Source organism: Dipodomys spectabilis, unplaced genomic scaffold, assembly GCF_019054845.1.
Source record: "Dipodomys spectabilis isolate Male_0828 unplaced genomic scaffold, ASM1905484v1 ptg000053l, whole genome shotgun sequence".
Classification (NCBI taxonomy): Eukaryota; Metazoa; Chordata; class Mammalia; order Rodentia; family Heteromyidae; genus Dipodomys; species Dipodomys spectabilis.
The window spans coordinates 12539778-12565902 of NW_024870730.1; the positions used below are offsets into that span (position 1 = coordinate 12539778).

A 26125-nucleotide genomic window follows, 5' to 3' on the forward strand; every position below is an offset into this window, starting at 1 on the left:
GGATCTACTCATCTATTGTGTGACATCTGGGCTGTTTCCATATCTTGGTGAATAGTGCAGTAGTAAACATGGATGTGCAGGTGTTCTTATCATATTCTGGCTTGTGATGTTCAAGGTAGCTGCCCAGGCTAATTATTTTTTTATTACTTTTTTTCTTTTTTTTACTAGTCCTGGGTTTGAACTCAAAGCCTTCTAATTACTAAGCAAGTACTCTACTTGAGCTATGCACCTCAGCCCTTAAGTTTTTATTTTGTTTGCTTTTATTTTGAAATAATACTTCACAGTGCAGTCTAGGCTGATATTGATCTGGTTATCCTCCTGCCTGTGCCTACTCAGTGCTGGGTTTCAAGCATGTACCATCATGCTGAACGTTGGTTTCTTTTAAATACTTGCCATCAGGATGAGTCTGGAAAAATGTCCTACATTCTTTCAAAAATTGCTAAGACAGAAGTCTTACAGCGTTTACAACTAGATGAATGAGATTTATTCATTGGAATAATTGAACAGGTAAAGTAGAAGTGCTGTAAAGAGTTGAGTGTATTGATGCACTCCTCCCAAGTTGTTGGGAGGCAGAGGCAGGGGACATATCTTGAGTTTCAGACCACATAGGGAGTTGCAGTTATTGTAAAATATGTTAAAATACAATTAATTGTAAAATATGGTTTGTGTAGAATAGTCAAGAGAAACATCAAAATTGCTAAGTCTGTAAGTTGAGAAAAGTTCTGGTTTTAATAATGAGAATACTAGTGAGAATGGCTTTTATATCCAGTGTTCTACTGTTGATATGATTTATTATTATTTTATCATTGATGCAGTAAGTATGTGTTCACTTACTTGGAAAAGTGATCTTTAGTTCTCATATGAGGGAAGAGGAAATGATGTCTTTCAGAGGTCAGAGATTAAGGAGGAGTTAACTCTGTAGGTGTGCTAGCACACTCCCCCCAACTTGTTCTAAACCTTTATGGCAGAAGCTATAGATTTATTTTTGATAATTATTTAGGTGATAGATGTGCTAGAAACAGCTAGATAGCTGTTTTCCTATATTAAGTTAGCATGAGGCAATTGCTTGTTTTTTCTTCTTTTTATTTTTCCAAGGCAGTATATATTTGTTCTACCTTGTTCTAAAAATGATAAATGCAGAAATAATGTATAGGTGATGTTATGTAATGGGTTTTTTATTTTTAGTTTTAAGAAACTGGTTAATTTGACATTTCAAATTAACACTGTACAGTAGGGGTGGGAGATTCCAGCCCCTGGGCAATCTGAGGTCTGCAAAATCATTTCACATACATCAGGACAGACATGCTTTTTGTATGCTTCTCATGGCTGTGTGAGGCCATCTGCCTGTGGTGATCATTTTACATGGCCCATGAATGGTGTTAAAAAGTCCAAGTAGCCCTTGGCAGAGAAAAGATTTTCCATCTCTGCAGGTATGTAAAATATATAAGGTCACTTTTACCTAATATTTTGTTGGTAGGATACAGTCATTCATTCCAGGTGGTCTTCATTTTAAGCTCATTTAAATCATACCATGTGAGTTTCTCTACTTAAAGACCTAGAAGCATATACAAACAATTGATTTTTTTCTTTCAACATTTATTTATGGGCTTATTTGTTGGATGCTGATTGATTGTTTTGGTTCCAAGATTGAACCCAGGTACATGTGTAAGCTAAGGAGGAGTCCCCAACTAAAGTATACCTCAAACCACAGTTTGTAAGCAGTGCAGTGCAGTGTATCAAGTACTAAAGTAGAGGTATCAAGCAAAATCTTAAGGAGCTGAGAAATCATTTAAAGGAAGAAAATTAAGTATTAACTTCTTGAAAATAAGAGGTTTGGCAGTTTTGTAAAAGAAAATTGAGCATTGAAAATGAAGAGGATTTCAGTGTTGAACATGCTTCGATTCCTTTCTTTCTCGCATTCCATGTCTTCCTCTCTTCCTCTCTTCCTTCCTTTCCTTTGCCCTTCCACCTCATTTCCTCTTTCCTTCATTCCCCTCTTTTTTCCCCTCCTCCCTTTCTTCCTTTCTCTCTCCTCTTTCTTTCAGGGCATATATTCTATATTGTCTTTTTTTTTTCTATATGTGTGTGTTTGCTTCTATATCTGTGTTGGTCTGTCGGTCAGTCTGTCAGATCTCAGTTTCCTGAGTAGCCTGGATTATAGCATAAGCCACTGTGCCTGGCAGATAATTTCTTTTTGGTAACCATTCCAGTTGAATAAATATATCTTAGATAACATTCTGTTTTAAACTCATAAGATTCCGTTGAATACCAACTATTGTTTTATAGTTCTATCCCTATTTGTTTCTGTAAGTGATTTTTTTTTTACCTGATAGAAACCTCCTTGCAAAAAGAATCTTCTCTTGGTTTTGAATCTCCCAAGTATTGACAAATTACTTAGCTGATAATGAGAATTCAATAAATGTTGGCGTGAGTGTATTTTCAGTAATAAACATTCTTTTTTCTTTATTTTTCCTCCTTTTATTGTCATTCCCTCTGGTCTTACGTGTAGCACCTGAGTCAGCTATCTTATGCCATGAAACTGGTTCCTAAATTGGTGGCTTGGGCATTCTCTACATTCTCACATCTTTATGACACATATGCTCTCTTGTCTCAAGTGTAGGTATGTGTACTTGGATGATTGCTTTAACCAATGAAAATGGTATTTTTTTTTTTTCTTGAAGGTTTGCCTTGCGATATTTCAAGGACACTTACCCAGTCTTTCAAAGACTCTTCCTAGAGAGTTCAGATGCTAATCCAGTCCGTTACGGGCGTAGGAGGATGAAACTCCGGGACCTAATGGAAGCAGCCTACAAGTTTCTACAGCAAGAGCAGTCTGTTTTCCGGGAGCTCTGGGACTGGAGTGTTTGTGTTCCTCTCCTCAGGAGCCATGACACCTTGGTCCGCTGGTGGGTAGCTATTGGACTTTTCCTGTGCTGCTTACTAGTGGAGAGGGATATGGAGGACTATATATAGTTGTGTCTGGGGAGAACAGGACAAGGAAAACATTTTAAATTTGTTGTTTTTGTTCCTAAAAGTATTAGTCATACTTCAGAGAAAAATGAAATGATTTGAGTGAAATTTTATTTTATTTTATTTTTTGGTCCAAGACAGAACTTAAACTTGGTATCTGATGCTTTTGCTCATTGGCTGTCACTCTACCATCTGAGCACACTTCTAGCCCCATTTCATGGTTTTCTAAGTTAATTTATTGTGCCTGATTTTTACTTTATACTCATTTTTTTTTTTTTTTTTTTTTCTGGTGCCACTTGAGCCAAGCCTCCAGTTGTAGTACTTGGTTGTAACAAGGTTTCTTTTTGTTTTTATTGATTAGTTTTCTTAGTAGTCAACTACAGATAACCTGTGTTTATTTGCTTATTTTTATCTTTCCAGGTACACAGCTAGTTGTCTGGCTTTAGTCACTTGTATGAATGAAGAACACAAGTTATCTTTCCTGAAGAAGATTTTTAATAGTGATGAATTGATCCATTTCCGGTTGAGGTAAGCAAGAGTTTCCTGGGTCGAGCTGTGAGCTTTTTCTGCTATAAAATAATTGATGAGACTCTTTCCCCTCAGGTTGTTAGAAGAGGCCCAGTTGCAAGACTTAGAGAAAGCCTTAGTTTTGGCCAATCCACAAGCCTGCCTTTGGCGTAAGGAGAATGAGCTACAGTATTTACAAGGACATGTGGTGTCAGCCGACCTCTCCTCTATGGTGACAGCTGTCTGTGGTGTGGTGCTACCGAGGCAGCTGCCAGCCTCTGGTGAACAGGTATGTTGGACTTAGTATGGGAGTACACTCCCTCTCTGAATCCTGTGTTAGTCATATTGTGTTTGCTGAATTTCTGCTCTGTATTTAGAACTGTTCATGGGGAAATTCACTTTGAGCCCTCTTCCTTAGTATGCCCTTTGTTTCTGTTTAATATGAAGTTAGAAACTAATGATGCCTTAACCTGTGTTGGGCACGGTGATGCATATGTGTAGTCTTAGACTAAGTCAGATGGATTATTTGAGGCCAGCCAAAACAACTTAGAGAGATTCTCTAGCTCATGATGAAACAGTATGTGAGAGTCCCTGAATTTGATTCATAGCAATGCTAAAACAATCCAAATCAGAAGAAAAAAACTTTAGTATATCTCTTTGTTTGCTTGATACGGACAGCTCTATGAAGTTAAGTAGCACATGCTTTTATCTTTTATTAACATAATACAAAAACAAGATAACTTGCCTGGAGGCACTAGTACTGTTTTGTGCCAAAAGTAAGGCTACACATAGATATAACTTCTAGCTCTTTTCTCTACATTTTAGATAAAATCTTGGAAGTAGCTTTAAACTCAATCCTACTACTTCAGCATCCTGAGTACTGTAATTACCTTGGGACAGCACCATGCCCAGCTTCCATACCACTTTTTCTGTCAGTATGTTGTCCTTGCCCATTTTGTGGGAAGCTAGAATGTGAATATATATGGCTCCACTCTATGCTCAAAGTTTAGATTATACATTTAAAACCATTAAGAGCCAGTCTGTTTTCCCTTAGCATTTTTCAGTTATCACTACTTCAATTGTCACTACAATATTCACCCACTTCTCTCGGAACACGTCTTGGGTCACTTAAACCATTAGTTTCTGACTAGTATATTTGCTTGTTAATGGAAGAAAATTAAAGGGAGATAAATAGAGGAAAACATACTTGTCAAAAGTGTTTTTAGGGCTGAGTATGATAGTTCACGTCTGTAATCCACTTCTTGGACAGCAGAGACTGGAAGATCAAAGAGAGAATTTTGTGCCTAAGAACAGCTCCAGCAAAGTTCTTGAACCCTTTGTTAAAAATACAAACATAGGGTTGGGAGTATAGCTCAAGTGGTAGAGGACTTGTTTAGCATCAGTGAGTTCCTGGGTTCCATCCTCAGTACTGGAAATGAAGGATGTGTTTTTTAGTGCAGTGATTACTTATGAACTGAATATATCTGTCTATACAACCAGTACCAAGAAACCAGCACTTCAATAGTCCAATGACTGCTGTCAATCCTACACCTTTCATCCCATGTCTCTATCCTGTAACCACTATTATATTAGTTTTGGAGCTTTAGTTAACATAGTAAATGGTTCTGAGTGTAATGGTAATTCTGGTGTTCAGAAGCTACATAGCTGCTAGGGAAGAAGCACAGAATGTACATGCTTCCCATGAAATTACTGAGAGCAACAACCCTGAGGAAATTTCAAGAACATCCATCACCTTATCTTAAAGGGGTAAAACCATAGCCATGTTTGGGAAATTACAGCCTCTTTTAAAAACCTCTTAAATTACAAGCTGTTATAATAGGGCTGGGGGTATAGCTCAGTAATTTCTAGCACAAAAAGACCACCATAGAAAAGTCATTAGCTGTTCCATTTTTTTCAAAAGATCTTCTACCACCATATATGTTACTTTATTATTTAAAAATTAATTGTAATAATTTGCGATTAACTTAATTACGATTAAGTTAATAAGTGTTCACATTTTCGTGCAACTAGTCTCTAGAACTTTCACTTCCTGTGAAACTGAAGCCCATTAAACATACTACATGCATTATTCATACTTTGAGATAGAAAATATATTCAAAGTAGAAAAGATTGTTGATTAATTCCTACACCCAACTTCAGTCACTTAGCAGTTCATTACTACTTGCTTCCTTCATATTTCTGTATAGTTTCCTTTATTATTTTGAAGCAAATTTCAATTTATCTTAGTATTTATTTCCTAAAAGACAGAGACTGAGACTGAGACTTCAGGACTGAGCATATAACTCTTATAGTTATCATAGTGCTTATCAAGCATGTTCAGATCTTCGGATTTGATCCTTGTCAGGCAATACAAAAGCAGAAAAGGATTTAACCAGTATACCTGGGTCTTGGGAATCTACTAATTTAATAATGTGTCCTCAGTGTCTGTTTCCATAATTATCTCATTAAGGCATGTGTCCTCTTTTTTCTCTGCGGTGAGTATGTTTGTGTGCCTGTGCTAAAGATCCAACCCAGAGTCTTGTGTATGCTGAACACACTGTACCATTAAGTTATATACTCAGCCCCTATATTACTACGTTTTTTTCTTTTTTTCAGTACTGCAGTTCTGGCTCTAAGACTCAAAACTTGCTAATAGGTACCACTCCAGACAGGCCCCCAACTCTGTCTTAATCTAGATGTGAAGTCCTAGAACATGGAGAGAGGAAGAAAATAAAAATCACCAACTTTAGGGTTTAGTGTCTCCTTATACCCCACCCCACCATCCTGCCCCAATTTTTTCCCCCTTAGATGGTAGTGGAATTTGAACTCAAGACATCCTATCATTTGAGCCCCTCTAGTCCTAGCATCTTAAATTTTGGAAGCTATTTTTCTTAAATTTGTTTAAAAATCTGACTTCTCATTCCTCAAACAAAAAGTGAAAGGAAAAATTCTAATCCTTACCTGTTATGATAGCTTAAATACTAATTTATTCATTAAGATTTCTATAAACTCGATAGAAACATTGTAGGAAGTAACTTGTGTCCTTTCAGAGTTACTTACTGAAATACTTTACATTTCTCACTTGTTGTCTTAGGCGGATAATAGGAGTTCTTCACGTGAGCAGAAACTGGCCCTTCGGTCGTATGTGTTGGTTGAATCTGTCTGCAAAAATCTTCAGACCTTAGCTATGGCAGTGGCTTCTCATCATGCTGTGTTGTTGGAAGGACCAATTGGATGTGGCAAAACTTCCTTAGTTGAATACTTAGCTGCAATAACAGGTAGAAGAAAGCCTCCTCAGCTTCTCAAAGTCCAGCTTGGTGACCAGACTGATAGTAAGGTAATTAAGAATGGCAGGTGTTGGTGGTTGGCATGCTTGTACATACTGGTATTCAAATGTTTCTGCTAATGGAAGATAGTTATTGTTCTTGCTCATTTTTGAGACAAATTGTATAAACCAAGAACCTCTTTTTTCCCTATTGAAGTTTAACAGACTTAAGCATATAGCTTTAGCAACTTAGGTGTGTGCTTTCATGAATTGCTTTTACAGATGCTGTTGGGGATGTATCGTTGCACAGATGTTCCTGGAGAGTTTGTGTGGCAGCCTGGCACCCTGACACAGGCAGCCACAAAGGGTTACTGGATTCTTCTGGAGGACATTGACTATGCCCCTTTAGATGTGGTATGTCATAGTGTTAAATTGTGGACTCTGAATTTTTTTTTGGAGGGGGTGGGCTCTGGTTCTAGGATTTGAACTCTTGCTCTCTCACTTGGCTTATTACTCATGTGTTCTACCATCTGAGCTATGCTTCCTGACCAGTATTTTGCTGGGTAATTTACAGGTAGAGTCTACCAGACTTTTCTGCTTGGGCTAGCTTTGAACCTTGACTTTCTGGGCCTTAGCCTCCTAAATTACTAGGATTATAGATGTGAGTCATTGGCTCTTGGCTTGAAAATGTTTTTCCTTCTATTTCTTCTTTCATTTTTTCCCTTTGCCTCCTTTTTCCACATCTCCTGCTTGTTTTTTTTCTTTTTTCTTTACTAGACTTTAAATACACAGCCTTGTGCTTTCTCTCTTTTTTGAGGGGGGGGGGGCGCATTGGTCATCAGGCCTGGGCACTGTCTCTGAGCCTTTTTACTCAAAGCTAGCTTTCTACCACTTTGAGCCACAGGGCACTTTGGGTTTTCTGGTGATTAATTGGAGGTAAGAGGGTCTTGGACTTCCTAGCCTGAACTAGCTTTGAGCCCAAATCCTTAGATCTCAAACTCTTAAATAGGTAGGATTTTAGGTATGAGCCGCCAGTGAATCTACTGGCTTTTTTTTTTCACAGACCAGTGCCTGTGAAATTATCCTAATTATCTTTGCTTTGTCAAGTGTCCGTGCAGTGTTACTAATTACATACCTAATATTCCAGCACTTAGGAGGATAGGAGAAGAGGAAGAGTTCTAGGCCAGTCTAGGATACAAAGTGGATTTCAGTCCAGCCTGAGCTATATAAATAAACTCATCCCCCCAAAAAACAAAAAGCATCAGACAAAATTCATATCCAATGTTTGGCAGTCATGGGATAATAGAAGTTCACAGAGAAAAACCTAAATTGAGGTATGGTAGTCCATGTCCATAATCCCATCATCTTAAGTGCAGAAAGGAGAGACATGGCTTGAGGTCCCTAATTTCAAATGCTGGTCTGGCTGGGGGAGGGGGGGCGGGGCAGTGTGGCTCAAAGGGTAGATTCACTGGGAGCTCACACCAGTAATCTTGTGTACTCAACAAGCTGAGATCTGAGGATTTGGGCTCAAAGCCAGTTCAGGCAGCGAAGTCCATGGTAAGCTCTTACCTAATTCAAGTTAAGAAAGAAAGCTACTTAAGCCATGCACAGTAGTGGGGGGGGGGGGGGGGGCGCTAAGGCAGTTAGATCACTTGAATCTAAGAGTTTGAGCCTCAGCTCAAAGTGAGTGTTGTATCCAGCACCCTGTCTTAAAAATAATAGCGCCAGTTCAAGATGTTCAAGTAGATTCTCTTCCACTCTAAGAATAGCTTCTTCTGACATTCATTTACTAAGCCAGAACCTAAATGTATCTTCTCTCATTTAGGCTAATGTCCCTTTCTGTATTTATCTCCTCTATCTAAATAGTGGTCTTCTGATTATATTTCTCTTGTGCTTTTGTTTCCTAACCAGTGTCTTTTTAACCTTCTTTTTTCCTGATTGTGCGCATGTTAGATTAGTGCACATATTACTACAAAGTTGAAAAATGTCGTTTTTAGCCTGATATCCACTTGGTTTCAAATTTTTAGCCTAGCCAAGAGACTTTTTGTCATCCATCTAAACCTTCCATCTTTGTACTTCTACACGATTACATCCTTTACCTACCATAACAGAATTTCTCATCTCATACTACTAGATGTATAAACTTTTATGTATTTAATTAATTTTGCTTAGATTATATATGCCATATTTGGCTAATTAATATTTTTAAGACTCAGCAAGTTTTTTTTTTAACTTTTGAATTTATTCCATAACCCTGCTTTTTAAAGCACTCTGTTCAGATTCAGAGCCTTGCCTATCTTCACAAACAACTTTGTGATGCTCATAATTGCCGTTTGCATGTCTTGTCACCTCCCATAAGACTCCAGTCTTGTTCATATACTTGTGTCTTGTTGGTTCTGGTTTACAGTAAGCACTCAGTGAATATGGAGTGCTTGAATGTAGGTGACTCAACTTGCATTTGAACTCAGCTTACATTTGTCTCCATTTTGCACAATGAGAACTAGAGTTTCTTCTAGAACTGTTTCTGTCATTTTGAGAAAGGATTGTTTTGTCTTAAGTTCTGTCTTTATGGTGGTGGTATCTGAATGGGTTTTGTGATTTAGGTTTCTGTGCTGATCCCTCTCTTGGAGAATAGAGAACTTTTGATTCCTGGCCAAGGTGACTATTTGAAGGTGGCTCCTGGCTTTCAGTTTTTTGCAACCCGGAGGTATGTGTTATTATCTTAATAAAAGATAGGTTTTTTTTTTTCTGTTTGAAAATGAGTAAGACTGTGTAAAATATTTTATATTGTTTTCATACGTAATAACTATTGGTAAGATTATTGCCAGCCCTGAGTTTGAGTACTGACCTGTACCTTTGAATACCTTACCTGCCTGAAGATGATGGTGCTTATTTCTAACGATGTCTATGAAGATGAAATGAAGTAACAAGGCATTAAAGAGCTATTACATAATAAGTATCCAATTAATGCTGGCTATGATTATGGTAAACATGTAGATAACAGTTTTTTAAAAACCACTGAATGTAAGCATGAACAAAGGAATAAAGACTAAGCAAATTAAATATATGTCTGTCTACATATTACAATAATAGCAAAACAAGTTTATTTCTTACTGTTTGTCTATTTCTGTGTAGTTCAAGTTCTTAAAATCTCCACTATCAAAATTAGATCATTTTATTTAACACCTTTGTAGATCTTTAACTTTTGTGGTCCTAGTGCTAAGGTTTGAACTCAGAGCCTCAGACTTGGTAGGCAGGTACTCTACCACAGAATTATTTACTACTAGCCACTCTTACTTTTGTAGATCTTGATTGTGTTTACAGAGATAATGAAGTTCCTCCCTACTAGATTCATGCATTTCCCAGGAAGTCCCATGACATCATGGAAAGATACTAGACAAAATTGATACTAGAATTTGAATTCAGCTTTGAGATGTGATTTGTAGTCTAGTTGAGTTAGTAAGGCACATTACTTTCCTTCTTTTCCTTATCCATTTGAAAAAAAAAAATGTCATCTTCCTTTCAGAACAATTGTGATGAGGTTATAATGGCTTATAATATGAATGTATCTGTAGCTTGACCATAATGTAGAATTAATGTATTCTTTCTCCTTTTTCTGGAAATTTTTAATAATCTCAGGTCTAAAAGCAATTAAAAAAAAGTAAAGTTAAGTATCCTGCTATAGACCTTGGATAAACTACTTGTGCTTAATGAAAGAGCATGTCACTAATGAGATTGAAATTCTTACCTCATGAAATCATTTGCAGTGACTTGAAAATAATTTGAAGCTTTTAGAAAATAGTAAACTATGGGGGAACAAACCATGGGCCTTTAATAATTTTTCATCTGATTTGTTAAGTTCTACACAGTATCTAGTACCAAGAAGAGATTGTTATTCACATATGAAATAATGTTCAACAAGTGATGACACATATGTATAGTGGTTTCCCTCCCCTCTGATTTCCTATTCCATGATTTTAATCTTAATGGTCAATGAGCCCTCAATTTATTAAAAGGAATATCCCGAAAATTAGTAATTTATATGTTTTAATAACTTTTGTTTCAGGATATTAATATAATTGTTTTATTACTAGATTTTGTTGTTATTGTTCTTGCTATTTTGAGACAAGTTCTTTCTCTGTAGCTCCGACTGGCCTAGAACTTGATATCTTTGCAACAGCCTCTCCCAACAGTTTGGATTCTCGGTGTGTGTTCACACACTAACTTACGATTTATTTGCAGTTGTTAACCTCTTCAGTGTGTCTCATTTATAAGATAAACTCATCTTTGGTAACTCTGTATAAGTTAAAATACAGACTAAAACACTGGTTTCAGTCATCCACTGTAGGTCTTGGCGTCAATCATGAATAAGATGGATCTGCTGTGATTGGAGATTAAAACTAAAAATTTTGTGTCCATATTTCTCATTCTTATTTTGAAATATAGACTCTTGAGCTCTGGAGGAAATTGGTATCGGCCACTTAATAGTCATGCTACTTTGCTGGACAAATATTGGACTAAAATTCACCTAGATAATCTGGATAGGAAAGAACTGAATGAGGTATGTGGTATTAGAAAATATTAGAACTTTTTGTTATGAAAAGTTCCAAACTTAAATGAAAATAGAGAAAAAAGTACAAGGTGAGTGTCCCTTCTCTAAAACTTCAAAATTCCAAATGCTTATGAACGTTTTTAAACACTGACATGATACTACAAGTAGAATATGCCACATCCGACCTTTGTGTGTTGGGATGTAGTCAGAATGGGACACATTAAAATCATTGTACATATTACTTTAAGTATCTGTGAAAATAGAAAGTGAATTTTATGTGTTTATTTGTTACTTTATTTGCCTCGTTTATTTTTTTCCAACAAATATTTAAGCATGCATCCCTAAAAGTTCAAATGTATTAAAGAACATTTTATATATAACCAGATTAAGAATAATATGGTCAGTAATTTCTCTGTATCCTTTCACTCTTAGATCATTAGACCATATGTAAATTTTGCTAATTTTCTTCATAGGTTCTTTTTTTTTTTGGTTGGTCGTGGGGCTTGAACTCTCGGCTTGGGCTCAGTCCCTGGGCTCTTTAGCTCTTTAGCCCTCTAACACTGGAACCACAGCACCACTTCTGGTTTTCTAGTGATTTAATGGAGAGAAAAATCTCATGGACTTTCCTGTCCGGGCTGGCTTTGAATGGTGATCCTCAGATCTTAGCCTCCTGAGTAGCTAAGATTACAGGCGTGAGCCACCAGCACCCAGCTTCTTTTTACTAAGATTGACTTGGAGCTAATGTCTTTCCCAGTTGACAATTTAACATACACTTTCTTCTGGGAATCAATAAGAATTGAGGGGAATTATTTAATAAATTGCTTTGCATACTGTTATTCTAGATTAAGAGATACTCCTACTTTATAATGCTCATACTTGATCTCCTACTTTTACCCTCTCCATCCTGTTTTTTTGGCTCCCTTATCAAAGATTAGGTAACCATAGTTCTGTGAGTTCATTTCTGCATCTTCAGTTCTATGCCATTGGTCCTCAGGCCTATTCTCATGCCAGTACCAAACTGTTTGTTACTAGGGCTTTGAGTTTGAAGTTTGGTATTGATATTCCTCCACCATGGTTCTTCTTGCTAAGGATTTTTTTTCCTATTCCAGGTCTTCTATTATTCCACATGAATTTTTGGATTACTTCTATTTCATTGAAGAATGATGTTGGGATATTGATGGGCATTGCCTTCAATTTGTAGATGGCCTTTGGCAGTATTGTCTTTTTCACAATGTTAATCCTCCCAATCCAGGAGCATGGGAGGTTTTTCCACTTCCTTAGATCTGCTTTAATTTCTTTTTTCAGGTTTTTAAAGTTTTCATTATAGAAGTCCTTCACTTCCTTAGTTAATTCCTAGGTTTTCTTTCTTTTTTTTTTTTTTTTTGAGGCTATTTCAAAAGGAATTGCTTTACTGATTTTAGCCTCGCTCTTATTGTTGGCATACAAAAAAGCCATTGATTTTTGTGGATTAATTTTATACCCTGTTACTTTGCCAAAGTTTTAGATCAACTCAAGTAACTTGGGAGAAGAGTCTGTGGGGTTCTTTAAATACTGCCATCTGCACAGAGAAAAAGTTTATTTCTTTCCCTGTTTGGATCCCCTTTATGTTTGTCTCTTGCCTTGTTGCTTTGGCTAGGAATTCCAATGCTATATTGAAAAGGAGTAGAGAGAATGGGCATTCTTGCCTTGTTTCTGATTTTAGAGTAAATGGCTTTAATTTTCCACCATTAAGTATAAGGCTAGCTGTAGTTTTGTCATATACAGCCTTTATTATATGAGGAATGTTCCATGGATTTCTAGTTTCTCCAAAGCTTTCATGATAAAGGGATGTTGGATCTTGTCAAATGCTTTTTCTGCATACACTTATTAATGTGTTGAATTACATTAATTGACTTGCATATATTGAACCAGTTTTGTATCCCTGGAATGAATCCTATTTGATTATAACATATAATTTTTTTGATTAGTCATTGAAGTCAGTTGGCCAGAATTTTATTGAGAAGTTTTGCATCTATGTTCATCAAAGCAAATGGGACTATAGTTCTCTTCCTTAGATGGTCCCTGTCTGGTTTTGGGATGAGGATTATGCTGGCTTCATAGAATAAGTTTGATATGTGAACTTCTGCTTTCCATTTCATTGAAGAGTTTGAGGAGTATTGGAGTGAATTTTCCTTTGAAGGCCTTGTAGAATTTGGCTGTGAGTCTGTCTGGTCCTAGGCTTTTCTTGGATGTGAGGTCTTTCATTGTCATTTCTATTTCATTGCTTGATATGTCTATTTTGTTGGTTTAAATCTTCTTGGTTTCATTTGGGTTCATCAATATTTGCTAGAAATTCTTCCCCTTCCAGATTCTCCAGTTTGTTAGGAAAAAGGTTTGCAATGTATTCCCTTATAATGTTCTGAATCTTACTTGTTTCTGTTGTGATGTTTCCATTCTTGTCTCTGATTTTGTTTATTTGGGTGTCTTCTGTTTTGGATTTTTTTTTTTTTTGGTCAGATTTGCTAAGGGTCTGTCAATTTTGTTTTTTCGAAGAACCAACTCATTGTCTTGTTGGTTCTTTTGGGTTTTTTTTTTTGGACTCTGATTCATTTAATTCTGATTTAATTTTTATTATGTGTCTACTGGATTGGGGTTTGGCTTGTTGATCTTTTTCGAGGAGCTTAAGGTTCATCATTAAATTGTTGGTTTGAGATTTCTCCCATTTGTTGATGTAGGCACTCGAGCTATAAATTTTCCCCTGAGTTTTGTCTTTGCTGTGTCCCAGAGGAGTTGGTATTTTGTATGCTCATTTTTGTTAAATACCATAAATGTTTGAATTTCAATTCTATTCTCTTCAGTGACCCACTGGTGATTCAACAATATGTTGTTCAGTCTTCATGAGTTGTAAGATTTTCTATGGTGGCTTTGGTATTGAGCTCTAATTTTATTCTGTTATGGTCTGAAAGAATGCGGGGAATAGTTTCAATATTTCTGAATTTGTACAAATTGCTTTGTGCCCTAAAGTGTTACCTATTTTGGAGAATGATCCATGTACTGCCGAGAAGAATGTATATTCTTGGTGTTGCTGGGTAGAATATTCTATAGATGTCTTTTTTTTTTTTTTTTTGTGAACATACTGTACAGAGGGGTTACAATTACATAGGCAAGATAATGAGTACATTTCTCCTCAAGCTTGCAGCCTCCTCCTTTGTTTACCCTTCACATCCCTTCCCATCCTCCCCCCCTTCAATTCTCCCCCCCCACCAAAGTTGTAAAGTTCGTTTTCGACATGACAACTTGTACTTCTCATTGTTGCAATGGGTCCACCTGTATCCTTAAACGACTTGTTTTTCCCCTTCTCCTCCACAAATTATACTGACATCTATAGATGTCTTTTAAGTCTAGTTGCTATGCAGTTAATTGGTTCTGAAGCTTCTATGTTGAGTTATTGCCATGTTGATCTATAAGGTGCAGGTTCCTGAGCTTTAAGAAAAGCATAACATTTTTCATAGTGAAATCCATTTTTTTCTTTGTTTTGTATGTTTGTAGACTAATAGTATAGAGTTAAACTTGGGATCTTGAAATTTTTGTTTGGCTGTTTTGGTCACAGCTAATACACTGTGACTTGAACGACCCCTTAGTATAAAGGCGTTTTTTGCTGGTTCATTGAAAGTGAGTCTGTTGTTCTTTTTTTCTACCCTGGCTTAAGTCAAATTATGATCCTCTGATCTCAACCTTTTGAGAAGTTAGTATTACTGGCCTGGGCTACTGGGCTTCTAATGCCCTGTTGTAAGAAATCCACTTTTTGATAGACATAACTTTAGTTTCTATGTAATTAATCACCAAAATGCCAGAAGCAGAGCTATGACTCAAGTGGTAGAGTGCTATCTTAAGCAAAAATGTTCAGGGACAGCTCCCAGACATTGGCAAATCCCAGGTCTGGCACACACACCAAAAATTAAAAAAAAAAATTAAAAATCATACCTACCAGGTACTACTAAAGAGGTTGAGATCTTAGGGTTACAGTTTAATTTCAGCCTGGAAGATCTGTGAGACTCTTACTCCAATTACTGTACCTCTTAAATAAATAGAAGAAGAGCTGGGCTCCAGTGGTAGAGAACTAGCCTTGAGCAAAATGAAAAGTTGAGGGACAGCACCCAGGTCCTAAGTTCAAACTGTAGGACACAGACATACACACATACACACACAGTACTGTAGCTGTTGCTTGTTCTCTTTTCTCTTACCAGATTCTTCAGAACAGATATCCAGCTCTATTGGCAGCAGCTGATCACCTTCTCGACATTTATATCCAACTTACTGGAGAGAGGTATCATTGTGAGAGTGATAGTACTGTCAGAGATGAACCCCAGCATGTTTCACAAACTACCACAGAAAGCAGAAGACTAATCCTTGAGGGAAGAGAATTGTCTCTAAGGTATAGATTATGTATTGTTTTTTAATGACATTTTAAGACCAGTTTAACTGGAAAGTTATTATAAGCTAGACCCAAATGGTTAATGAGTAATCAGATTTTAAAATTAAACCAGGTTGCAAGATCCTTTACTCATGCATACTTAGGGAAGGCATGATAGAAGTAATGATATTTTTGTTGCAAACAAAAACTTTCTGGCAGGCCTGATGATGCAGATTTGTAATTTATGGGAGCCTGAGGAAGGAGAATTGAGAGTTCCTGCCAGCCTAAGCAATATAGCAAGTTTAAGGGTAGCCTGGAATAAATAGCAAGATCTGTCTCACAAAAACCACAAAACACAAACTTGGAAATAATTGCTAGCATTCATTCACTGATGTTCTTTCTTGTTATCTGGTGTTTTTAATAAGCCTTGAATTTTGTTCTATTTGACTTCTGTGCCTCAGCTCTCCATTTGCAGTTCCATTTTAATAGTGGAATTTAGGAATGGGTAACTCCTGCTATTTTCACTTGTCTGGTACATATTGGAGGTAACTGTATAGGTCACTTCATTGTCAGGAAGGTAAGGATTCACTTCTGATTTTTTTTATATTAAGTTCAAAGAACAACAAAACAAAAACTTGGATGACATTGTCCAAAAAGAATTGTATTCTCGTGTGGCTCAAATGGTAGAGCCTTGAGAAATGCTAAGGGTCAACACCCCAGGCCCAGAGTTCAGTCCCCTCCACCAACCAAAAAAAAAAGAAAAGAATTACCTAACATGAAATGAAACACCTCTGTACCCCTTAATAATAATAAAATTATGTATATATGTATATATATTTTTTTTAACTAATGAAGATCATTTATTATCAAGTGTTCCCAAACTTTAGTAGTCCAAATAAACAGATGACTTTGCCTATATTCTTTAGAGGGATTTTGTGTTATTTTGGAGGGGACTGGGAGTTGAAACTAGGGCTGGATACATGCTAAGAAAACACATTTGAGATAAGTATACCTTCATTTTTGTTTTAAGGACAAATTCTTACTACCTTTTCCCAGGATGACCTCAAACTCTTAATCTTCATGTCTTCATGCTTCTGCCTCCCATGTACTACTAGACCTGACTAACCTATGTTCTTTTATCTTTTTTTCTTTTTTTTTTTTGAAGAGATCTACTAAATTGGTGCAATAGGATTGCTCATAGCTTTGATAGTTCATCTTCGTCAGCATCATTAAGTATTTTTCAAGAGGTGAGAATCGTATTCTTGTCTGTTATCTCTGCTGTAAGGTTGTTGATTTCTTTTCTGTCTTTAGATTGTTTTGTGTGTAAGAGAGAGAGTGAGGGTGTGTGTGTGTGTGTGTGTGTGTGTGTGTGTGTGTGTGTGTGTGTAAAACTAGTTATATATAATGTTTTAAAATTTTTGAAACAAATAGTTGGTAAAAGTAAAATATGATTTGAGGTAGTATAGAAGAAAGCATTGTGGTAGAGTACTTCATACGTGCTCTGTCAATTGTTATCTACCCCCTTCTGTATATACCTTCTTTCTCTGGGTGATAAATTTATGTTTGATTGTTCTACCTACCTCGGTAGAACTTTGATCTTTAGTCTGAAAAAATTTACTAAAAATTACAAAGTATAACTTTGAGGAAAATGTTTTTAGGAGAGAACCTCTTATGATGTAAGATTTATTCCTTCTTTCTTAAAAGTGTCATGCCTAAAGTCTTCTGGGCTCTTAAAACTTAATTTGACTATAAAGTGTTCTGGTTTATGTCAGCTGAAATTAGAGAATTCTAACCCAATTTGGTCTGTATTGGTAGTTAATCTGCATAGAAAGAAATGTCTTTTGGGGTATATACTTAGATCAACTGAAGCCTGAGGTGGTGTGTGGCAGTGGCAATCTTTATTCTTGTCTGACATTTTTTAGTGAATTCCCTTTCTATTCTCATTCATTTCTCACTCATTTTAAATATTTTTGTTGGTGAGATAGCATGTTATATGTAGCCTAGTCTATACACAAATTAGTTACCTTTATGCTTCTGCTTCCAAAGGGTTAGGATTGCAGATGTGAACTATCATGCCTCCCGGGATGCTTGTGTCTGTATATATGCAATGGCACAAACCTGCAGTCCCCATTCCTTGGGAGAATGAAGCAAGAAGATAGCTTGTGACAAGGAGTTGGGAACCACCCTGTGCAACCTAGGAAGCCACAGTTCTTTAAAAACAAAAACCAGCCAGGCGCTGGTGGCTCACACCTATAGTCCTAGCTACTCAGGATGCTGAGAACTGAGGATCATGGTTCAAAGCCAGCCAGGGCAGGAAAAGTCCATAAGACTCCTATCTCCAATAAACCACTCAGAAAACCAGAAGTGGCACTGTGGCTCAAATGGTAGAGTGCTATCCTGGAGCTGAAGAGCTGAAGGACAGTACATAGGCCCAGAGTTCAAGCCCCACAACGAACAAAAAAAAACCCAAAAAGCAAAGAATGGAAGTTTGTTAACATATAATTCTTGTATTATAAAATTCATCCTTCCTTTGTTGCATTCAGGATTTTTAAAAAATAATATAAATAATTTTATTGTCACTATTAATGTATTATGCAGAGACACTACCATTTCGTAAGTAGGGTAATGAGTACATTTCTTTACTTTCCTCCAGTTTCCCCCTCCCAACCTTTCCCACAAGTTACATAGGTCATTTTCCACATAGTGTGTACTAAATAGCATGATTGCACTTATTTGTTCATCCTCCCTCGAAGAAAAAAAAACTAAAGCATAAACAAACACCACCACCACCACCAATAACAAAAAAGACGTTTCCATTTCCTGGAGTTTGTTCCAATAAATAGTATTTTAAATGTTCAGAAAAGTTATACCTTTGTGTTTCTTCTCTGAAGATATCCTCTTTAATCTGCTTCTGTGTGAATGCCTAGAGTCCTGTATGATTTATCATGTCCCAGTATATTTTAAATCTAGTTTCTTCTTAGGAGAAAAAACATGTATCCTTTGTCTCTCTGGGTTTGACTTATCTCACTTAGCATGATTTGTTCTAGGTCCATCCATTTCCTTGCAAATGATTTATTCTTTACAATGGATGAGTAAAATTCCACGCTATATATACCACATTTTATTAATATACGCATCTGTTACGGGGCATCTGGGCTGTTTCCTTAACTTGTCAATTGTCAGTAGTGTAGCAATGGACATATATGTGCAGGTGTCTTTACCATATCCTGATTTGTAATGATCTAGGTAGATGTCCAGGTGTGGTATGCGTAGACCATAGGGAAGTTAGTTTTGAAGAACCTCCAAAACCTTCTTCCACAGTGGTTATACTAGTTTACATTCCTACCAATAGTACAGTAGGGTTCCTTTTTCCCTACATCCTGCCAACATTTATTGTTCAAATTCTTGGTGTTAGCCAATCTGAGGGGGGGGGGGAGATGGAATCAGAATCTTCAGAGAAGTCTCTCTTAAGCTCCTTTGACCATTAACTAGTTTTTAGTTTATTAGTAGTAGTTTATTAGTTTTGGGGGATGTAAGGTTTTTAATCTCCTTGCATATTTGGCTTTTGGTGGTTGTAATGGCTGGTGAAGATTTTCTCCCAGTCTGTTGGCTGACTCTATAGTTTATTAACTATATCCTTTGTTGTGCAGAAGCCTTTTGTTTCTTTGGGCAGGGGAGGGGGAGCTGGTTCTAAGGCTTGAGCATAGAGCTTAGGCATTGCCTCTGATATTGGTTGATATTGGTGCATGGCAACAAACTAGGGTCCAATTTCAGTTTTCTACATTTGGATGTCCAGTTTTGCCAACACCAATCACTGAAGAGACTATCTTTTTTCCACTGTTCAGATTTGGCTTCCTTGTCAAATTTCAGATAACTGTAAATGTATGGCTAGATTCTAGTCTGTTCCATTGATTTTTCAGGCCTGTTCTGTTTTTGTTATTATACCAGTAGGGCTTGAGGTCTGGCGTTGTGATACCACTAGCATTGCTTTTTTTTTTTTTAACCTAAAATTCCTTTGGCTATTTGAGATCTTTTGTTGTTCCATGTAAGTTCTTGGATTGTTTTCTGTCTCAGTAAAGAATGTCATTAATAGGAGTTTTTGATAGGAGTTGCGTTAAATTTGTTGGTCGCCTTTGGTAGTGCCATTTTCACAATATTCTGCCTATCCATGAATATGGGAAATTCTTTCCATTTCCTCTTCACTGTCTTCAGATTTTTATAGTTTTCATTATAGAGGTCTTTTGCTTCCTTGGTTAGATTTATTCACAGATATTTTGTTTTTGAGGCTATTGTAAATGGAATTGTTTTTCTGATTTCCCTCCTTCTTTTTAACTGTGCAAGGAATAGAATTTGAATTTAATGCATACTATTCTATATTACTGAAGAACATCCCTACTCCCTAAAATTGGCAGTCAGGAAGATTCCTGAGTTTGTTGGGATGTCATGTTATTGATCATAGGTTTAAAGTTAGTCTTGATTCCTTTTTCCTTCTCAAGAGACTGGGTGGGGATAGTGCTGAAACTTTCAACCTTCAGTCATGAGCTTGAAAAAAACCTAAGGGCAAACCTGTAGTTAGTACTGTTAGCATAAACTCAAATTCACTTGAAAGGGAATTGTTGTAAATAACAAAAATACCTACCATATCCTTCTTACTTTTGTCCATTGTGGTTTTTATAATGTTTAAATGTTTAACAGAATGCTTGATGCGTTCAAGCTCAACTTTTTTGGATATAGTCCAGTTTTGTCTTTTAATTACATCGAATAGATGTTTGCTTAGTCTGCTGGCAGTCACTTACCATTGAGTCTTGAATTAGTATAATGACCTCGTAGTCCCTTTATTGCACACCATTTGCGATTACCTGGATAGTGTGAATGAAAGCTGAAGCCTCAGAATAACCTTTGCTGAGTAAATTCTCTCCAGAACCATCTTTCTGATGATTAAGTGTAAACTACCTTTTGTCTGAAGAAAGAATTTGCACATTGGTGGTATGGTTTGTTTCAAATTTAACCAGTTTCAGTTGATCCTTTCCATTAGTGTGCTTTCTCTTCATGATAGTGAAACCTGGAATCCAGGATTCATGCCTTTCTTATATTGCTTTTACTTCTGCAGGAATATGTCTACTGTATTTTGTGTTCTCCTTATTGAAGTTGAGATAATGGTGCTTAATCTTTATTTTTTTTCATATAATCAGTTGACATTTCCCTTGGTCATTTTAACAGGCCCTGGATTGTTTCACAGCAATGCTTTCAGAGCATTCAAGCAAACTGAAAATAGCAGAAGTTATTGGAAGCAAATTGAACATTTCCAAGAAGAAGGTATGAGGTGCTCTTCTCTGTAAAAAGAAGACAGATATTTAACTTGTTAACTTGTATCTGGTCTTGCTGGGTGGTTTTTGCTGACTTGACTTCTTTGTTAATATTAGTGGTTTGATTACTACCTGTCATGAATCTGAAATTTACAACATTCCTAGTAGTTTTTCATGTGTTCCACATTCTCTTTGTTTTTTTTCTTTTTCTTTTTTTTTTCTAGATGCATGCGCTTGAACTCAGGGCCTAAGCACTATCCCTGAGCATTTTTAAATGCTCAAAGCTAACATTCTACCACTTGAGCCACAGCTCTACTTCTGGCTTGTTTTGTGTATGTGTGGTTAGTTGGATATAAGAAGTTCAGAGACTTTTCTGCCCGGGCTAGCTCTGACGGGTGATCCTCAGATCTCAGCTTCTGAGTAGCTAGGATTATAAGCATGAGCCACTGGCTCCATGTGTTCCATATTTTTTTTTTAATAATCAAAATTTTAATAAATAACATGTATGAAAAACAAACTTTAAAAAACAGCTACATATACCTTAAAAAATAACTTCTTAATTGTGATGAATAGTTTGGTTGGATTTATCTTGGCAGTTCATTTTTATTAATGTTTTGAATTTATTAATGTTTTAAATTCTTAAACTATTTTAGATATATAACTTATTCTCCAGTGTTTTAGTGACTATTTTATTCTCTAAGTTATAGATTCAAGTCATGAGCTAGTTTTTACTTAACATCTTTTTCTATAGTTTAGTGCATACTTTCTTCCAAGTTTTTTTTTATATTAATGTCCTCAAATACCAGAAAGCTTAAAAAAATAATAACACAACTGAATGCCTTTTTTTTTTTGGTCGGTCATGGGGCTCAACTCTGGGCCTGGACACTGTCCCTCAGCTCTTTAGCTTAAGGCAAGCACTCTACCACTTGAGCCACAGTGCCACTTCCAGTTTTCTGGTGGTTTATTGGAGAGAAGAGTCTCATGGCCTTTCCTTCCCAGGCTGGCTTTGAACCGTGATCCTCAGATCTCAGCCTCCTGAGTAGCTAGGATTACAGGCATGAGCCACCAGCACCCGGTGACAATATTTTTTTATCTTCTATTTAGGTTCATCACTGACTCTGTTGCTTTTGTACCATTCTTTTGTATAAAAATATATTTCTGGAAATGCAGCTTAGCAAGTGTGTGTTTAGGATGCTTGAGGTCTTGGATTTTATCTTGAAACACCATGGGCCTACATACACTTATAGACAAAGTATTTTTGGAAGAAAGCCTTATCAGATACCTTATTAGTCTGATTGATCATGAATGTTAATCTAACATTCTTACTTAGGACTAAAAATTTAAAAAAAACAAATGTCAATACTTCAGTAGTAGAAGTATATTTGTTAAGCTTCTGGAACAGTTGGGATGGTTGGGCTGCAGATGATAAAGCAGAAAGGGACTTAAAGGGAGGGTACCTATAATAATCATAGTAGGAAGAGAAATGAGTCCACCATAATTGGTTTTGGTTGATAAATATTCACCCCCTTTGGTTGGTGAGGAGCTCTCTCTTCTGAATACTTTGCCTCTTCCACTCTTGTCTGAAATGTGAACAAACTTTGTGTTATTCAAGTTAGTGAAAAGACAAGAAATGGATGAGTATAGGGTAAACATCCAAAATATCTGCCACCTCCATCCTCTCCCCCCCTTTCTTTTGTTTCTTTATCATTTGACCACATTGTCCTGCAGTGTTAGTAATTGTTTTGTTTTATTTTATGAAACCTGGTCTTAACTATATAGTGTAGGCTGTCCTGCCTGGAACTCAGTCTTACCTCAATCTCTTGAGTGTTCAGATACAGTTATTTGTTACCATGCCTAGCTTATGTTAGAAATTTAGAGTAATGAAAGTGATGATTGGAGAAAAGCTTTCTTTTTTTTTTAAACATATGTTAGCAATAGAGGCCTTTGTTCTCCATTGGGACATGTTAACATATTCACATTAGATGTAGATAAGGCTTCTTTGAATGAGCAAGAGGTGATATTTCAAGGATGTACCATCAGTACTTTAAGAAACTGACAGTTGGGAAAAATTGAATTACAAGCTAACTCAACTATCGTGGAAGTTGACAGTGCTTCTTGGGAAAGGATTAGTTAGAAGACACATTGAGTTTGTATGAATAAGGACATGTTCAGAAAGCATGCAAATGTTATACTCAGTTTAAAATTTTTTCTTGACAGGCTGAATTCTTCTGTCAACTTTATAAGCCAGAAATTGTGATCAATGAGCTAGACGTGCAAATAGGTCGTGTGAGGCTTCTTCGGAAACAAAGTGAGGCTGTGCTGATACAGAAGTAAGTATGGGGGTTGGGAAGGTGGCTCAGTGGTAGAGTGCTTGCCTTGTATGCTTGAGGCCCTGGCTTCGATTCCTCAGCACCACATAAGCAGAAAAAGCCGGAAGTGGCACTGTGGCTCCAGTGGTAGAGTGCTAGCCTTGAGCTCAAGAGCTGAGGGACAACACCCAGACCCAGACTTGAGGCCCCATGACTGGCAAAAAAAAAAAAAAGTAAGTATGGCTAGAAACTAACCTGTATACCATGCCGTTTTTAGGAGCTTGCTTAGAAGGTTTAGTCTAGACCCTCATGCTAGAGTAAAACAAGTCTGAACTTTGTCTCTCCAGTATGCTAGTAGTAAGGAATAGAGTTTCCCCGAAACACGTTCTGTGAAAGTAGATTTTTAGTAGGTAAAGCAGACAAGAAAACACAAGGGAATATAGACCAGCAAAGGTGAATCTTTGAATTTACTCATTTAAAGTGAGCTAAAAATCCAACTCTTGCTGTGTCTTTAAGTTTCAACAAAACTGAATTATATAAGGTTCTAAGATTGATAAAATATTTTCTACAAACTTTCTATATTTCTGACATTGTGCTAGATGTTTTGCATTTGCTTTTCCATATAGTAGTTAGTCTTACAAACTAGTATGATTGTGTTCTTGGACTGCCATTACAAATTTCCATAAATTTGTTTACTTTATCAACAGCCATTATTCTCCAACAGATTTAGAGACCAGAAACCTGCAGTTAAGGTGCCCTCTGAAAGGCCTCAGGGAGGTGCTTTTTTGCTCATTTCTGGTTTCTTTAGGTTCCTGACAATGTTTGATATCCCTTGACTAGTCTGTCTTCAGTGTTAAATGACCTTTTTCCTGTTTTTCTGCTTACTAGAGCACCAGCAATTGGGTTTAAAGCCCATTCTAATGTTACCTCAACTTGATTAAACCTGTAATAATCTTATTTCATAACAAGTCACATTTATAGGTTCTGGGTAGACTAAATTTGGGAGATTTCAGTATATTATAGATAGGTACTATCTACATTTTATAGTGAAAAGACTGAAGCTAAAGCAGTTTAAGCAATTTTCTCAGGACACATAGGACAGGTGACAAGTTACTGTTTTGAATGTCTAGAGTCTAGCACTTTACTAGCTATATAAATAGTATAGAGTGATTTTGTAGTTCATATGTTGTAAGAATATCTTTGAGCATAAAGACAATTGTTCCGATCTACTTTCCCATTTTTCTTTGTTAAACTGGGAAATCTGATTTTTTCTAGCAATACTATGAAATGCTTACAGCGTGATTTTCTTTTAAAATTTTCCTTTCAGTGCTTAGATTGAACCTAGTACTACGTCAGTGCTCTACTACTGAGCTAATTTTCCTGGCCCTTCTGTATTGTGTATGTGGTAGAATCTTTTTTTTCCTGAGTGAAAAATGCTGTTTTAATTACAGCTAACTTTAAGACCTTACACTCACATACTTTATGCAGTATTACTTTTCAGAGAGGAAAGAGGCAATCAGCTTGTTAGGTCTGAAATGATTTTAACAAGTCATTGCTAAAACTCAGTGTTACATCCTTGGTGTGTCAGTTGAGGACGGAGGAATGAGCCTTATTTTTTGTCCATGGTCTGTCCCTGTCTAGGCCTCAAGGTCATACAAAGCCCCAGAGCACTGAGATTGCAGTACAGGTCATGTTTGACACGTTACAAATGTCTTTTGACTTTCTCATTTATAAGTTCAGGAAGCCTTTTTGGGTATAAGAAAGTTGAGTCTGCCTTTCAAAAGAAGGCTGGTTGACTCACAGGAGTACTAGGCTGGTTAGTACTGTATATGTGAGTTCAAAGTACTCAAGAAAACTGACCATTTTTGTTGATAGAGGACATCTGAAATCCTCACTGGGACTGGCCTCATTGCCTGGAGTTCTTGGAGGCTGCCTTGGCCTAGGATTTTATGGCTTCTGAATTGATTATCCAACTTCTAGCCATTTAGTCATATGCTAAGTAAATTGCCAGTTTGGCCTTAAACCTGAGAACTTCTTGCCTTATTTTTCCTATGTAGCTGGGATTGCAGGCAGCATTAGGCCTGGCTCTGACTGACTTTTAAATTTCTTAATTTTTTTTTTTTTTTAATTCCTAGGGAGAAGTTCACATTTGCTGCCACTCGTCCATCCTCTGTTCTCATTGAACAGCTCGCTGTGTGTGTCAGCAAAGGGGAGCCTGTATTGCTGGTGGGAGAGACTGGAACTGGCAAAACCTCTACTGTCCAGTATTTGTCTCACATTACAGGTAATAATGGCATAACTGCCTGTAGACTTTTTTTTAAAAAAAAAAAAACAAGTGTACTTTTGTTTAGCCAGAAGCCAAAGGCTTATACCTGTAATCCTAGCTACTCAGGAGGCAGAGATACGATGATTGTACATCAAAGCCAGCTTGGGCAGATAAATCTGAGACTGTTCTTTCCACTGCACCAGGAAAAAGCCAGAAGTGGGGTGTGTGGCTATAGTAGTAGACTGACACTATAAGAAAAAAGCCAGGCAAGAGTGCAAAACCCAAGTTAAAGCTCTAGTTACTACCTACAGACACACACACACACACACAGAGTTTAAAAGTGGCATTGATACTCAGTACTAATCACATACTCCATATAACTAATCACATACTCCATATAAGCAAGTTGGAGAAATTTGAAAGATATTTTATTTCTTCTAATAGCCAAAAAATAATTATCCACTATGTACACTTATCTGGACATCAGTTTATTGAAGAATCTTTTATTGTTTACAATTACTTCAAGACAGTAATCCTAGAGCTGATCTTTTTTAAAA

The 26125-nt window shown here is 36.7% G+C and overlaps 1 protein-coding gene across 2 annotated transcripts in view; it reads left to right on the top strand.

Annotated features, from left to right (window-relative positions):
- Mdn1 (midasin AAA ATPase 1) overlaps positions 1–26125 on the top strand; it is a 156163-nt gene that overhangs the window by 10288 nt on the left and 119750 nt on the right. For both annotated transcript variants that reach the window (XM_042679510.1, XM_042679511.1), the window contains exons 3-14: positions 2682–2906; positions 3391–3498; positions 3574–3766; positions 6572–6814; positions 7025–7156; positions 9346–9449; positions 11189–11303; positions 15521–15708; positions 16853–16934; positions 20908–21003; positions 23211–23323; positions 25438–25586. In XM_042679510.1, coding sequence (XP_042535444.1) covers positions 2682–2906; positions 3391–3498; positions 3574–3766; positions 6572–6814; positions 7025–7156; positions 9346–9449; positions 11189–11303; positions 15521–15708; positions 16853–16934; positions 20908–21003; positions 23211–23323; positions 25438–25586 — 1748 coding nt within the window. The remainder of the gene's footprint in view (positions 1–2681; positions 2907–3390; positions 3499–3573; positions 3767–6571; positions 6815–7024; positions 7157–9345; positions 9450–11188; positions 11304–15520; positions 15709–16852; positions 16935–20907; positions 21004–23210; positions 23324–25437; positions 25587–26125) is intronic.